At 45.6% G+C, this 16,268-nt stretch overlaps 1 protein-coding gene across 4 annotated transcripts in view; it reads right to left on the minus strand.

Annotated features, from left to right (window-relative positions):
* tmtc1 (transmembrane O-mannosyltransferase targeting cadherins 1) overlaps positions 1-15,854 on the minus strand; it is a 183,744-nt gene extending 167,890 nt beyond the window's left edge. For 2 of the 4 annotated variants that reach the window (XM_041215608.1, XM_041215605.1), the window contains exons 1-2: positions 15,515-15,854; positions 14,618-14,683 (exon numbers count right to left, since the gene is read on the minus strand). In XM_041215608.1, coding sequence (XP_041071542.1) covers positions 14,618-14,683; positions 15,515-15,807 — 359 coding nt within the window. In that variant the 5' untranslated portion in view covers positions 15,808-15,854. The remainder of the gene's footprint in view (positions 1-14,617; positions 14,684-15,514) is intronic. The other 2 variants (XM_041215609.1, XM_041215606.1) reach the window with 1 other exon arrangement.
* Positions 15,855-16,268: the final 414 nt, after the last annotated feature.

The following is a 16,268-nucleotide window of genomic DNA, read 5'->3' on the forward strand; positions in this document are numbered from 1 at the left end:
AGCCTGTTCTCTGTCCTCTGCCCAGACAATTATTTAATACCTACACCGTTTGCTTTCCCACTTGCACTTTGTTCAAATGACCATTCTTTGTCCATGAGTCAAGCTGGTCGGCCAGTCCAATCATCCTGCAACCAGCACCATGTGACTGAGTTACTAGGCAGCGGTTTACCCTTCCCACTTGACAGAAGGATGATGCTATGGCCTGGTATTGCAGACACCCATTACCACTCTAGCTGAGGCTGGCTAAGCTCAATACATTGTCATTCAGGGCTCCGTCTATTGTCTATGAGGGAATAATCCAACTGCTCACTGAACAAGCAAACTGAATACTACAACTGCACTCAATACTCTTGTGTTGTTGGTGATGGGGGGGGGGGGGGGGGGGGGGGGGTGCGTGTAGGGGCCGGTGGGGGGATTGCGTGCAGAGAGGAAAATGAACCAGCACCCCAAGGCTGGGACCACCGTCTATCAATGCCTGCTGGAGAACGCACGTGCTAAACCATGAAGCTGCTGAGTAACCCATCGCCTGAGCTTGCACTAGGAAAACCAGGCACGGGGCCTGGGGCGGTGGGGAGGTGAGATGCTGGGGTACTGCTGAGATCACAGACACCATAACCCAGTAGGAGTGAACAATGTCCCAATGGAGTCAGGCTAGAGTTCCTAGTGAAGTGGGAGTGGGGGTGTTGGGGGGATGGGGAAAACAGGGAATTACCTTTGCAGCTTTTTATCATGAAAGTAGATATTTCTAAGATTTAAAATGATTCAGTGTCTAAAGAATTAAATGTGCAACCAAACAGAGGACACTTATATTTCCCTGCTCTGTACTCTTCCTGGGTGCAGGGGGAAGGCTGGGTTTTGAGCTCTGGTCTGTAATATTCTGTGAATATGCATTAGAAAAGCAAATGCTCACAAGGCTATGGGGGAAAGAGTGAAGGGAGTGGGATTAATGACCAGATCATCTCCTGCCCAGTAACCCACTGTGGTCTCCTCACTCCTCCAATTCTGGCCTTATGCATCCCTGATTTTCTTCACCTCTACATTCACAGCTGTGCCTTTGTTGATATGGCATTCCTGTCACAATGAACTGCTTGCTCCAGTTGTAAGTGAGAGCAGCTGTTACTAAGCGGAAAGGTCAGGGCATTATTCTTAAGTATATATATGAACCTGTTTCCACCTGTGGAGTGGGAAAGAAAAGGGACCCTGTGTTCTCTGGTTTTATGAATAAAACGAGATTGAGGAAAGACTGGCTCCAGATTCCTCCTTTACTCGGTGAATGAGCAGGGAATTATAACAGACTTCTCCACCTAGGCTCTACACTCTGAAATTCCCTCCCTAAACCTCACCACCTCTCTCTCCTCCATTAAGATGCTCCTTAAACTTACCTCTTTGTCCAAACTTTTGATCACTTGCCTTAATATCTCCATAGCTGGCTCATTTTGTCTGAGAAAGTTCCTGTGAAGCACCTTGGAACATTTTACTGTGTCAAAGGAACTTTATAAATACAAGCTGTTGAAACCTGGCTGCTTTTCAGTAGAGGTTGTTTTTTTCAAATTGTAATAGGCCGAAAATGTCAGGCCAATGATTAAGTTGCGAGATATATTAAAGCTGGCTCCCGGTGTCAACCAGCATTCTGCTTTTGGTGCAAATAAGTCATCTATATTTGGTGGCAGACAATTGGACTTATCAACAATCTAGAACGTGATGCAGAGATCTCAGACTTGCAATCAGAACTCCCAACTCATTCAGGAGACCATCTGAAACTATGTGCTCATGCAGGAGCAAACATGTCCTGTGACCATCTAGGATTTTGCTTAAGACACTGAACCAGTGGTTTCCTGAGTCAACAAAGAAACCCGCCTTATTCCACAACAGGGTGCGCTCACACATATGCTATGTTTAGCCTGCCTGCTACAAAGTTCCTGGCTGCCACAGATCACCCCCCGCTCCTTTCAGAGTGCCTTATGGGGCATTTCTGCTTCAGAACTGCCTCCACTCTCCCATCTGGGAATTGCGAGCTTAAACCCCACCATGGGGCGACATTGAATTAAATATGGTCATTTCTCGGCTGGTTCCAGAGCAGCCATTCACTGAAAGTGGCTGGCCTACTGGAAAAACTCAACTCATTCATGAATGTTCTTCAGGCCCTAACTGGTCGGGCCTACATGTGACTCCAGTCCCACACCTTTGAGAAGCCCACTAGGACCAGTGGAACACGCTTTATTAGCGATCAGCTACCCTCAGGATGAGCAGCAACTGTATCAACAGAGCAGCTGTTCCCTTTTAGCCATGGAGTTCCATTGCTGCATCTATTCTGGGTTCTGTGTCTGCCAGCATATTGCAAAGTTTTGCAGATAAGTAATTACTTCTCTATCGAACAATTAATCACATTCTCTAGCTAAGCTTTACACTGCAGTCGTGTGTCACAAGGTTTTAATAATGCCTGATATTTGAAAAAGGATGCAAGCAGATTTCCTCAATATTAAACCAGCTCATTAATGGCTAGCAGGAAGCATTGATGAACAGCCTGAAACTTATGGTGCCAGTTCACAAGATAGTACTTTCTGATCTCCGGCTGCAGATAATACTGATTTCCTTTATCTCGATCCCACAAAAACCAGACCACGTTTGGCTTTACAGGGTTAGAAAGTTCCATTCTGTAGCACTCTTGATTTTCGCCATACTCACTTACAATATTCTCAGTTGTCACATCTGTGGTGCAGGAAACTGGAGCTGGTTAATAATCCAGGAGGTTTAAAGCAATCACACAGTCATATTTCTCTGAAACATCCACTTTGTAACTCATATCCAACAAGGTGAGAGACTATCTTGACAATTTAACTAGGTAAGGTTGCAGAGTGGGAATAGTAGTAGGCCATTCAGCCCCTTGAGCCTGTTCTGTTATTCAGTTAGATTATGGCTAATCTCTACCTCAGTCCAACTCTCCACCTAGGTTCCATATGTTTTGATGCCCTAGCTCAACAGCTCAGCTTTATATACCCAGGACACATAATCCACCATGAGGTGGCTTATTAGGCAGACTGTGAGGAGTAGCCTCAGCAATTGTAGAGGAGGGATGTCAAGAATTCTGTAAGGGTTCCAGCTTGCGACTGCAGACAGCATGTATGGTTGTCAAGGGAGGAAAGGATTAAGTTTAGTATGCAGACGCATAGGAAAGATGACCAGTTGGTGAAAGCCTTGGAAGCTAATTCACACCAGTAACAACTTATACCAGCAAGGAGTCAGTGCCCTGATAATGAAGGATGGGGAGGGAATGGAGTGAGATGTCAGTAGCAGAACAGATAGAAAATAATAAATTTTAATAAATTATAATAAATGCACACACACGAGCGCACACAGACACAGGAACTGAAGGATTGGATTTGCACAGACGTAATTTGGAGTGGACCAATGGAGTGGTCCTGGGCTGACTCAATGCCACCAGGAAGTAAATATCACTACAGTGCCACACCAGGAGGTCACCACCAATGCACTAATAAACAAATGGGCCAACTAAACTCAAATTAGCACAATAAAAACACAATCATTATCCATATTACACAATATGGTTAGCATCTTGAGGATGTCATAAGCCTCAAACAAACTAGTGGGTCCTCTGCCGAGTGATAACTCCTCAGGTCCGCTCGGGCGAGCATGGAAGAGAGGCACACAGTCAGAGCCTCCCTTCCAACCTGCTGCTGAAATAGGAGCTGGGATAGAGAGCCCAGTTGTATAAGAACAAAACCTGCAGGTTAAGGCCCAGTGTTGCTAACAAAACCAAGGGCAGCATCATACAAACAACAGGTTTTATCCTTAAAGTTGTCTGCCAGAGGGAGGCAAGGACTCTCAAATGTTCCTGCATCTTCCAAAATCCTCCCTCAACTGGATCACTTAAAATGCAAGAGTGAATTTAATGAGATTCCCACGGATGATAATTACATTTGGGTCTCTCTTTGATGAGAGAAAGTACAAATTTGTACATACTGTTTGTATGCAGCTTTGCTCAACAATTACTGTTGGCCATTGTTAAAATTAATGATAGAAAAGAGCTAAGAGAACAATCAATTTCTTTCATGTGAAAAACCATTGCAAGCTAATTATTTGATTTAATTAATTGTCTGCTCTAATTTTACTTTTCCCCTCCTTTTGATTCATGTTGATAAAGTTCAAAAAATGTAAATCTTTCTGAAGTAAAAAGGTAGGGATGGGGAAAGAGCAAGACATTTGCTCACCTCTTTTGTAGAGACAACCAAAAGCTGGAGAGTTTTGACCTCTACATGATGTTAGCATCAATGACAAAGCCAGCATTTATTGTCCATCCTCAGTTCACCTTAAGGTGGTGGTGGGCCTTCTTTTTGAACCACTGCAGCTCATGTGGTGCAGGTACTCCTGCGTTGCTGTTAAGTAGGGAGTTCCAGGATTTTGACTCAGCCACAGTAAAGTTTACCAACAATTACTTGCCTTAATATCGTGAAACGGCCCGAGGTGTTTCACAGAAGTGCTATTAAAAAAAACCTAACACAGAGGCAAAGGAGGAGACATTCAGATATATGACCGAAAACTTAAGCAGGATCTTAAAGGAGGAGAGGTGGAGGGGAGGAGAGGTTTAGGAGAACTATAGAGGTTGGGCCTTAGATATTATAAATCCCTTTTTCCTAATTACAGCAGAGCTGTGTAACCTGTTTTATCTTACCCTCCTTTCATATTCAGGAAGATTCAGCATTTGCAGCTTTTTTGAAAAAACCCTGTGAAACTCAAGCACGCAAGTGGCCTCAGCCTCCTTTGCTAACTCATTCATCAAGCTCCAGACAGACACAGAAGATTTAATTGACATTACTGCAAGCAGCATCTCTGCTCAATTTACTCAACAGAACAATGGGACACTGAGGTGTCGTAAAGAACTAGACTAGCCCGCGCCAAAAAATCAATCCAAAAGGTTGAACAAATCTTGAGGAGGGAGGCAGACGAAGGAGGGATTATTGGAGATGACTGTGAGCCCACGATCTTCGCCTATATGCAGTCCAAAACATTCACGTAGTGAGATGTTGCAGATTGGTTAATAAAGGGATGATGCTGACACTGCACACAAAGTGGGGCAATGGGATGCAAAAACATAGGAAAATGCATAGGCCATTTAGCTCCTCAAGTCAGTTCCACCATTTAATTAGATCATGGCTGATCTGTAGCTTAACCCAATCTACCTGCCTTTGTTCTCCAGTCCTTAACATCTTTATCCAACAGAAATGTATCTATATCAGTTTGGATTTTTAATTTGACCCTCTTGCGTTTATATCCTTTTGGAGGAGTTTCAAACTTCCACTATCTTTTTGTGAAGGACTTCCTGACATCACCCCTCAACTGCCTGGCTCTAATTGTAAAGTTGTTGCCCCTTTGTGCTGAACTTCCCCAACCAGAAGAGTAGTTTCTCTCCACGTACCCTATCAAATCTTTTAAATGACAAAATGAAAACTAGGCTGTGGAGATGGATTTTGAGAGGAAGAGGGTATCAAAGAGCTAGGGTAGAGTGACTGAATGAATGAGAGCCATATTGGAACAAGGATTGAGCAGTAAACTTGGAGTTTTGGGTGCAGACTGAAGATCACTCAGACATAAGGAATGCTGCGGAAAGGATTGGAAAGAGATAATGGTGACCTTGAAATTGATATACTGCAGACTGGCAAGGACAGAATGTGGGGTTTTATGTCAGGCCGTTGAGCTAATGATGTTTGTGACAAGTGAAGGAGGGAGGCTGGTGAGAAGAACATTGGAAAAGTTGCTCTCTGTTATAAAAAAATTGAGGATTCATACTTCAGCAGCAAAGGAAGAAAAATGGGGGCAAACCAGCAATGTTCCAGAAGTGGAAGTAAATAGTCTTGAGCCACTAAATATGGAATAAGAATCTCAGCTCAAGGTCAAGCAGAACACAGATGTTACACAGCACCTGGTTTAGCCAGAGCAGGTAAGCCAGAGAGACATAGAGACCCCCACAGTCTAACTCCTGATACGAACATCAACATACCCTGGCCAAAGTCACCAAAATCCAGTCCAACCACCATCCTGGTTCACTGCCTCTCCCTCCCCATCTTGACCACTCCTTTGCAAGCTGTCTCCTTGGCACCATTGTGCGACTCAGAATCTGTCCCAACACAAACAAATCTCAAATGGCTCCTTCACTTATACACATGTGATCCTCTCTTGTGTACTTCAGGACTCTATCCTTAGTCCCTCTTACAATAACAGCTTGCATTTATATAGCACCTTTAAGATAGTAACTCCCCACAGTGCATCACAGGGGCATTATCAATCAAAGTTTGACTGAGCCAGATACTAGAACTGGTGGCAAACACTTAGTCAAAGAGGAAGGTTTGAAGTAGTGTCTTAATGGAGGAGAGAAAGGTAGAGAGGTTTAGGGAAGGGGTTCCAGAGCTTAGATCCTTGATAGCTGAAGGAACGGCCACCAATGATGGGGTGAAGAAAATCAGAAATACACAAAATACCAGAATAGGAAGCATGCAGTGTGCTTGCAGCATTACAGGACTGAAGGAGATTACAGAACTGAGGTGGGGGGGGAGGGTGTGGGAAGTGGAGTGAGGCCATGGCGGGATTTGGGAACAAGGGTGAGGATTTTACAATCAAGATGTTGCTGGATCTGCAGCAAAGAACATCAGCAAGCATAAAGTCAGCTTCTCTATGTATGCTCTATACAGCCAATCCACCACCCAATCACCACTGCCTCTCAGGATTGTACTTTTCAATATCATGTCCTATTGGGGGAAGGCACCAAAGGAAAGTAACAGGTTCAACTTACGTCTTTGGCCAAATCTGACCTATTGGCTGCCTGCTGTGTACTTTCACCATTGCTGGCCTATATGAGATTCCCCCCAATACTGTCTGTATGACATGCTAGCTGGCATTATTAGCTGTTTCTTCTCCTCAAGCACCATCTTGCTCTCTCTCTCTCTTTCAAAGCTACAATTACTATCCTTCCACAAAAAACCCACTCTTCACTTTCCCATTCATACCCACTAGCCCCACCAACTTTCTTTCTTTTCAGCTACTGTCCTCTTTCCTTTAAAGAGGATCATCACCCTCTATTCTCAGAACAAAGGCCATCCCCTGTCCTCACTAACTGACTCATGCCTGACTCCCTTTTCTCTCCCAAGGTCCTTGACCTTGTTATCACCTCCCAGATTCATCAACCCCTTGTCCGAAAAGCTTGGTAATCACTAAAAAGGGATAGGCAGCTTGTCCACCGCCAGCACACCTGCAATGTGCACGGCAGCAACTCATGAAGGCTCCTTGGCAGCAGCTTCCCAACCAGTGACCTCCACTACCTAGGAATAGAAGGGAAGAGGGTGCATGGTAACACTATCGGCTATAAGCTCCCCTCCAGGTCATGCAATACTCTGACTTGGGCATATATCAGCATTCCTTGATCAGAGCTGGGACTCCCAACCTAACTGTACTGTGGAAGCACCTTCTGCACATGAACTACAGAGGCTCAAGCAGGCAGGCCACCTGGGCAAACTTCTCCAGGGCAACTAGGGAGGGCAATTGATGCTGGATGTTACCAATGTCCATATTCTGAGGATGAATTAATTTTCCATTTAACCAAATCCTTGTATCCCTTCCTTCCCTCCTCCACCTCCTCATGTATAAGCAGGATTAGTCAACAACAGTTGAAATCTTCACAATTACAAAATCACTTCTGTGATACAAATAGGGTCTCAGGCACCGAAAACTGCCAACAAAACCTATAAAACAAACCATCCTTCTCTAATTTGACTAATTACTGCTTTTTCAAATTAACTACAAATAGAACAAACAGTACAGGCAATTAACTGTTAAAGAGCTAATTTAACTAATGACAAACTTCAGAATTCTGTTATCTTCCTCGACACAATGTGACATTTAATTAGACAGCAGACTCACAGGGCTGAATTGTTGTCCAGCAAGGATTTTCAGCAAAGATGAATGTCAGCAGTGTGTTTAATGAAACTTCCCCGTGCGAGCTGGCATCATTCATGCTTTGCTCTCCTCAAGCACTGATTCTCGCTCTCTCTCTCGCCTTTCTCTCTTTCAAAACTGTTACTGCCCCTTCTACAAAAAAATCCTACCCTCCTGTCTCTCATTCACATCGACCAGCCCCACCAGCTTAGTCAATATTGTAAACTGTTCCCTCTTTTCATACACTGTCCTCTTCCCTTTAAAGACTGTCATCATCTGCTCTTCTCAGAAGAAAAGCCTTCTTCTGTCCTCACTAACTGGCTCATGTCTGGCCTCCCCTTTCTCTTCAATGCCCTTGACCATGTTGTCACCTTCTAGATCCATCAACCCCTTGTCTGAATCCCTCCAATCAGGTTTCCACCATTCTCAGCATGAAATGGTCCCATTCCAAGTCACACATGGCATTCATTCTTTGTGATTGTGAGCATGTCTTTCATCCATCCTTTGGCTTCCTGGCAGTGTGCCAAAGGGTTGGCTATAGTTGATGTCCCTCAAAAGATTTTCTGCATTGCTTTTTTTAAAATTAACAATCAGCATCGTCAAGACTCGTGCTTCACTTCTGACCAAAAAATACTTCTTCTAAATGCAAATCATGCAGTTCCAACATTGTTAAAAAAAACTTACGTGAAGAAACCTTCTGAAAATCTCAGCATTCATGCAAAAAGTGACAGAATGTTGACAACAAGGCTACACTAACAATACAACATTGTGTTACGGACAGGAGGGGCGAGGATTAATCTAACTAGCACTAATTTCTCCTCTCACCATCTGTCCATAAAAAGAAAGGTGTTTTATGATTTGCTTCCCCTTTTATAAGCAGTGGTGTATTTCCCAACCTCTAAGTTTTTGGTGTGATCCAATTTTCTATTCATAATCGCACTGCAAACTCGAGATAGGATGAACTCAAAGGGTTAGTTTATTTGCACATGCTCAAAAGGCGAGAGGAGGGTCACCATATTGCCTCCTTTGTGTTCATACATTAAAAAAGGGATAGGGAAAAGAAGATTTACAATGCAGAGACCACAGAGAAAAGAAGTATTGTTTCACATGCGTTCCAGAATCCAGGATGAAAGTCCAAATTCCTCCACAGAAGTCAACAGGTTGAAAACTGATGCTGCACTTTTCAAGTGGTGCTGACTTCACACAATAAGATAGGCATGCAGAGATGAATCAGTCTTGTAGGCAATGGTACAGAATTTCCAGTAGAAGCAGTGTAGATAGGGCCAGATGTCCCACCCAGGCCAGAGCTCCTTGACTGAGATGCTGCTAATTAGATGGTAAAATGGCAGATTGAGCCTTTGCAGTTCAGCAAGCCAACATTACTGGTTCCCCAAGGCAGAGGTCTATGTCACATGACTCCCACCTCTCCACACTGTTTTTGACAAGGGGTGTGTATCCCTAGTCTGGGTTCCATAAGATTGTTGAATGTCTCAACCATTAAGAATTGGAAGGAAGATTGTAGGGCCCGTTTCCCATAGCAGATGATTGGACTCCTGTTGGCCAGCCTGGGTTATGAAATGCAGATGGCCTTTGTATAGCTCCCTTTGAATTTGGTTTGTGCAGCCCACAGGTGGTCGCTAGTGGCTTTTCAGGGATAACGAGGTGCAAGTTTCCCCAATATTGCCAGGTAGCTTCTTTTGTTCAGGGTCAGAGATAAGCATAGATTCAGCCATTTTAGGTCTTTGTCCAGTTTGAAAGTTTTAGAGATAGCGATGAGCATATCTCTATATCTTTTGGGGGGGGGGGGGAATACACAAGGTGAGGTCTTAGTCCCTCACACCAGCTAGCTTCCTTCCAGACCATTTTTTAAAATGTTCTTAGGATGTGAGCAGCCTTGTGAAGACAGTATGCATTGCTATCCCTAGTCACCATGTGGGCACTTAAGGGTCAACCACAGAGTGGACTGGTCACAAGTAGGCCAGACTGGGTAGGTGTGGCAGGCTTCCATTCCTGAAGAATATTTGTGAACCAATTCTGCAATTTTCCAGTCCACAAATTGGATATATATTTTTTGAAAACAGAAATATTTATCAGGCTTCATCAAAAGGGCAGGGGGCGTGACTAACTGAATAGCTCTTCCAAAGAGCCAGCACAGTCACGATGCACTGAATGGCCTCCTTCCTAGATAAGTTTCTATGAAATGATCAGGTTTGTCAAGTGGTCAATCTTCTGTTATGAGCCGAGCGGCTGGTTCTCTCACCACAGCATGCATCATTACTGAGTCTAAGCTGGTCTCCATCCATACAGCTTCCACTGAAGATCAAGCCAAAAACAACAGCTAGATTTCCAATTCTATCTGCTGTACCAACACCCCGCCCCCAATAGGAGGAACATTGGGTCATTCAAACACACGCCTCCCAGATGAGCTAATTCAGCATCTATGAAACGGGCCTGGGACTTCCCGGTTCTCGCCTAAAGAACAGCGGCACAACCTCCATTTCAACGTCTCTTTTAAAGTGAAAATAGCCCCAGAGAAACCAAAATCCAGTCGTTTGGCTTGGAGTAAATCCATCTATATATTGGGTGCAGTTGCCCATTTTTATCTCCTCAATAAAAAAAAATCTAAAGGGTAACCGGGTCTGAGTAATGGAAAAGTTGCTGAAATTCTGAGTAGGAACGCCTCACTTGTTGCCTACAACTGCCTGGATTGGTGGTGTTGTGTCCTTCGGAAAGTTACATCGAATTTAAAGCACAGTAACAGGCCATTCAGCCCTACTGGTCTATGCCCGTGTTTATGCCCCAATCTACCTCATCCCACTTTATCAGTAAAACCACCTATTCCTTTCTACCCCATTACCTAGCTCCCCCTTCACCCATACCCTGTTCCAAGTGTTTTGAATAACCGAATTTCATTGTTAAGCAGTTAACAAATTATTACCCATTTATCCGCTGTACTACGTATCCCGTTATTAAGTAGTTGAAAACCTAGTGTGTTTATTTTTTATAAGCATCTGCACAGTTACTGGCGGCTGAAACAATGAAAGGGCTGTTTCCCCACTCTCTGGAACTCTCGTTTAGATTTCGGTCTCCCTCCCCCACCATTTGGAACCGCACCATGGCTTTCTCGGCTGGCCACTCGCTCGCTGTCAGGTCGAGGGACATGTTGTGGCTGACACTCGGCTTCTTCCTCCTGGGACTCGGCATGTTCCAGGGTAGCAGCGGCACTAACGTTGGGGGGCGGGGGGCGGGGGGGAGCAAGCCCCCCACCCCACCTCCACGGGCACTCGCACTTTCACATCTCCGGCTCTGAGAATTGGAGCGTCAGGAATTCCGCCAGGAGCCTGGTGGCTCCCACCCCAAGTCACCAACAACTGCACTCTGGATCGCCCGGGGTTCACGCAGGAGCCCGGTGGCCTCTAGCGCCCCTCATCACCTGCAAAGTAGCTGCTGGCTCTGCAGGAGGCAGACAGACAGCCAGGCTGTCCAGTGACACAAGCGTCCGCAACCAGGAGGTGAATGGGGCTGAGGCCTTGCCTTGTTGCAGAGCAGTCATGAAGAACAAACCATGTTCTCTTTGCTTCTTTCTCACATCACTAGGAGCGTAGAAGGTTTATTCACATTCTGTTTAGTTTATTTGTATGCATTGGGGTTGAAAATCTCGGGGTGGGAACGCATCTCCTGATATTAAGTACATTTAAACAGGAAAAATTGCTTTGATGTATGTAGTTTCGAGTAACGTAATGGTTTCCAGCAACGTGTCTATAACTGAGAACGGGATATTCCTGTGCACTATTCGTCACAACGACTCCGGCTGGTAGCGGTGACCATACTCTAGCCGCTCTGAGTAAAGAAATATCTCCTGAATTCCTTCCTTATCGGATTTAATATCAGGTCACCCCTGAGCCTTCTCTTTCCCAGATCATTAATGAACTCCACAATCTGCAAAAAAAATATACCAGGTAACTGACCCAACATGAAGCTTTCCCCTGTTGATTGTGTGGGCTATCTCGCTGGTTCTCGATGCCAGCATACATACCCCTCTGTACCTGGAGTGTATCCACAATAGGACAGGGAAAGCCACATGAGCCTGCAGCACCAGAACTCGTTTCCTGTTGTCTTTTTTACCCGGTCAGATATATCACCTGTACTATATTAGGAATTTTCTTTTATGTTGTGTGGAACAGTAATCTTCCTGAAGTCGGCTGTGATGCTTCATATCCAAGACAGAAAGAGCTCTTGGTTCAATTCCCTATCCCCTCTTTTGCCTCTCCATATTATGACACATTTAATTTTGCCTCGGGCCTCACACCAATCCCAACCAATAGGCCATTCAGCCCATCGAACCTGTTCCGCCATTCAGTTAGATTATGGCTGATTTGTACCTCAGCCCCATTTGCTCCACGTCCTTGAATATTCTTACCCAAGAAAAATCTAGCGATTTCTCTCTTGAAAATTTCAATTCACAGCTCAATGGACCGGGGTTTCGGAATTCCACTACTCTTGGTGTGAAGAAGCGCTTCCTGACCAGCCCGAATGGTATAGCTCTAATTTTGATTATGCCCTTTTATTCAAGATTCCCTCATGAGATTAAATGGTTTCCCCATATCTACTTTATCGAATCCATTTAGGATTTTGAACACCACTATTAAATCACTCCTCAAACTTGCATGTGTAAGAGGGCACGAGCCAGGTTCATGCAATGTCACCCTTTAATTAACACTGCCATACATTCATTGTGTCACTCCTGAGCGACGTCCCGTTGTCTGCCCAACCCACCCCCCACCCACCCCTCCATTTATCCCCCCTCCATTTTGTGAGAAAACATTCAGTCTCTGCTCAGACTGCTCCCGCAAACCCCCCCACCCCGTTACCCTCAACAGTAGGGACAATTTACCAATATCCGGAATGTTCGGCATCACTAACGTAATATCCTATCTAAAAATCAGCTTTAGAAATGCCATATCTTCAGGGAAAATAAATGACAAAAAATACACTTGATATCTGACGCTGAATTACAGAGAACAATGGATAAACAGGGGTAATTATAGACAGCAATTTCTGTTGTTCTCCAGTGACTATATAAAAAATAGTACAATTTAAAATCTGATGAAGGGTCTGCACCCAAAACTTTAACCAATCGATTTTCTCCTTCTTCACGTGCTGTACACGGGGTTTTTAATTTCAAACTTCTGTCAATTATAGTTTCTTTCCCTTCTTTGTGTCTCATGCTGGGTGCTGCTGAAGCAGTCTCTATCTTCCATAGACAGAAACAAAGTGCACCAGATTTCACATTTAAGTGGTTCACATTGGTAAAGTTTGACAAAAAAATTACAATTAAAATTACTCAAACGTAAACAATGTTTCAGTCACTAACTTTGCAGATATTGCAACATTCCAACACGTTCTGCATCAGATATATTTGTGAACATGTAGCCATACAGAAAATAGTCAGTTACAGACAGCATATTAATCAAATAACTGCCTGGCCAAAGAAATATACCGTGCCTTGTATTTGACTAGGACCAGTTCCACAATACAAGGATTAAAGCAGTATACAATATAAAGAACAGAAACACCCTCATTATATAAAAGCAGGGCAGGGGTTAAGATACCAGGTCAAACTATCCCCACAATTACATGATTTGACAATTTTTTTCACTCCCTTCTCAAAGTAATGAATGCATTGACCAATCTTAATGTGCAGTTCCGCAGATACTGAAGACTCTCAAACCAGACTGGTCTCCCCACTCACCCACCCACCCACCCCCAAATATGGGCCAGCAGCAGGAGTCTGCCGGCAGCGCTGTGAGATACCTTGTGGGCAAGTTTGACTGTGTGCGAGCCAGATGCTGTGGCCTAAACCTCGGTCCGTGTGCTCCCCACCACCCCAATCCCGCTACCCGAGGACTGGCTTGTTGGAACTCCACAAACTGTTAGCCGATGCCGAGATACACTGCCTTTAACATCTGGCCCATTTGGGAGAATACTAGGAATCTTAGTACAGGCACTAGAGAATATTGTAACTGGCATACCATTTGCAACATTGGCAAATACATTTTCTGGAGAATTCACTGGAGATATTATGTATGTATAATTGTGTGTGTGCATATATATATAATATATAAAATATATATGATATATACATGCATAAACGTACACAATAGTATAGAAAACTAGTTCCTACCAGCATGGGGTAAAACATCTGCTTTTAATTGCCAAGCTAGAATTGCACAGCTGCCTTTGGGCAGCATAAAATAATAATTAACAAAGCGATTAATACAATCAAACTGTCTCATTGCTGCTTAACATTTTTCAATCCTCCAGTTCCCTCCCAAGCACACAGCAAGGAAGTCCCCACCCCTCTCTCTCTAGAAGCAAGTGGAGCATTCTCCAAAAATAATCCCTCATTGGTGAAAGTACACGGAGGCCCAATTGTTATAAAATAACACAATATTCACACTTGGAATAATAATTTATTGTCACAAACTGACGAGGTTAATTACAAAATGAACGGTCACGGGCGAGGGCTTAAGGAAGATTGATTTTAACTGGATCAAGTTACACTACAAAAATATTACAAAAAATACATGAGTTGGACTTTGAATCTGCACTGTTTACTTTTAGTTTAAAACTAATAAAACTTGGAGGGGAAAAGGAATAAACTTCAACCTACTTTACAATAAATGTTTTATTCAACTGCTTGATCTTCTGAACAGACCCTGGAGTCTCGGCTCGGCATCTGGGGGTTAATAGAAGGAATATATTGTTGCCAAGTCTGGTTGCACACATTCCTGGGGGAATCATGAAAGGACCTCTGACAGCTCTGAACAGTAAAGACGGCCTTTGCTCTCTCCACATCAAATATTTCCAGAACTCACAAGGGCTCAAAGAAAATGTTTAAAATGTGCTATTTTTAAATGCCCCCTTAACTCTTCACCCAGGTATTAGTCACAGCAATGTCCCGGAGTTTAATCTTTTAATGCCTATCTATGTTGGCTTCTGGTCCAACGTTTGAGATTCTCACCCTTGTTTTCAAATGAAGCCCCGGTCCCTCCCACCTCCAGCCCTATAACCCAAAGTTATTTCCACTTCTCTGGGGCTGACACCACCCCACCCCCCTCCCCCTAACCACCCCCCCCCCCCCCCCCCCCCCCCCCACCCCCGAGATTTCCAGCACTCCATCGTTCAGCTGCAGGGGTCCCACACGCTGGAATACCCTTCCCAAATCCCCTCTCCCCGCCTTTCCAAGTGTGTCTCTGCTCCTTTCGGGCGCCCCTAAAAAAACCTGCCCTTATCGGACCACACATTCGACCGGCCGTCCTAATATCTCCTTCTGTGGGCTGGGTGTCAAATGTTGCTGGGATTACAACCACCACCACCACACCCCGCCCCCCCCCCAACCACCACCCCCACCACCCCACCCCCCCTGCGATGTCCTTACGGCGTGAAAGATGCTACATCGATTCAAGTGGTTGTTGACTCCTGGTGAGGCTGGTAACCCCAGGTCATAGAGGCGAAGGCAGTGGAAGGGGCAGCCCCCACGAATAGACCAGAGAGGGGCGACACTTACTTGAAGGTGAGGGTGCAGAGGGGCCGGTAGGATTTGTGGCTGCTGTTGTCCCTCATGCTCTTGCCCCAGAAGTCGTTGAGGAAGATGCTGGGGAGCGGGGCGGAGGTGCGGAGGTCCGGGTTGTTGACAATCGCCCACACATCGTCATGCACCAGCTCTCCGCTCAGCCCGTTGCAGTAAGCGGCGGCGCAGAGAGCGGCGCACAGCCCGTGGGCAAGGCTAAGGGGAGGCAGCGAGGGGAGAAGGCTCGCAGCCCCGGCCGGGGTCTCCCTGTCCTCCGATCGCACTCCCATCTCTCACCATCGGGCATCGCATCCTCCGGCAGCTCCCCCCCGCTCCCCACCACCCACCCCCCCCCCCAACCCCCTCCACCCCGCCACCGCCGGGGGAGACACAGCCTCTCAGCTCCCACCGCTGCGATCTACTGGCTCTCAGGGTAACTGCGGCCGCCCACCAAGCGTACGTGTTCCGGGCGGGGCCAGGCTGAGCAGAGCTTTCACTGTAACCCGGGAGGTGGGGATCAGCGGGGAGGGTGTGTGTGTGTGTGTGAGTGTGTGTGTGTCAGGGGAGGGGGGGTCAGAAGGTGGGGGAGGGGTGTCAGGAGATGGGGGGGGTCAGAAGTGGGGGGAGGGGTTCAGAAGGTGGGGGAGGGGGGGTCAGGAGATGGGGGAGGGGGTCAGGAGATGGGGAGGGGGGTCAGAAGGTGGGCGGAGGGGGTCAAGAGATGGGGAGGGGGTCAGGTGGGGATGGAGAT

This window comes from Carcharodon carcharias, chromosome 21, assembly GCF_017639515.1.
Source record: "Carcharodon carcharias isolate sCarCar2 chromosome 21, sCarCar2.pri, whole genome shotgun sequence".
Lineage (NCBI taxonomy): Eukaryota > Metazoa > Chordata > Chondrichthyes > Lamniformes > Lamnidae > Carcharodon > Carcharodon carcharias.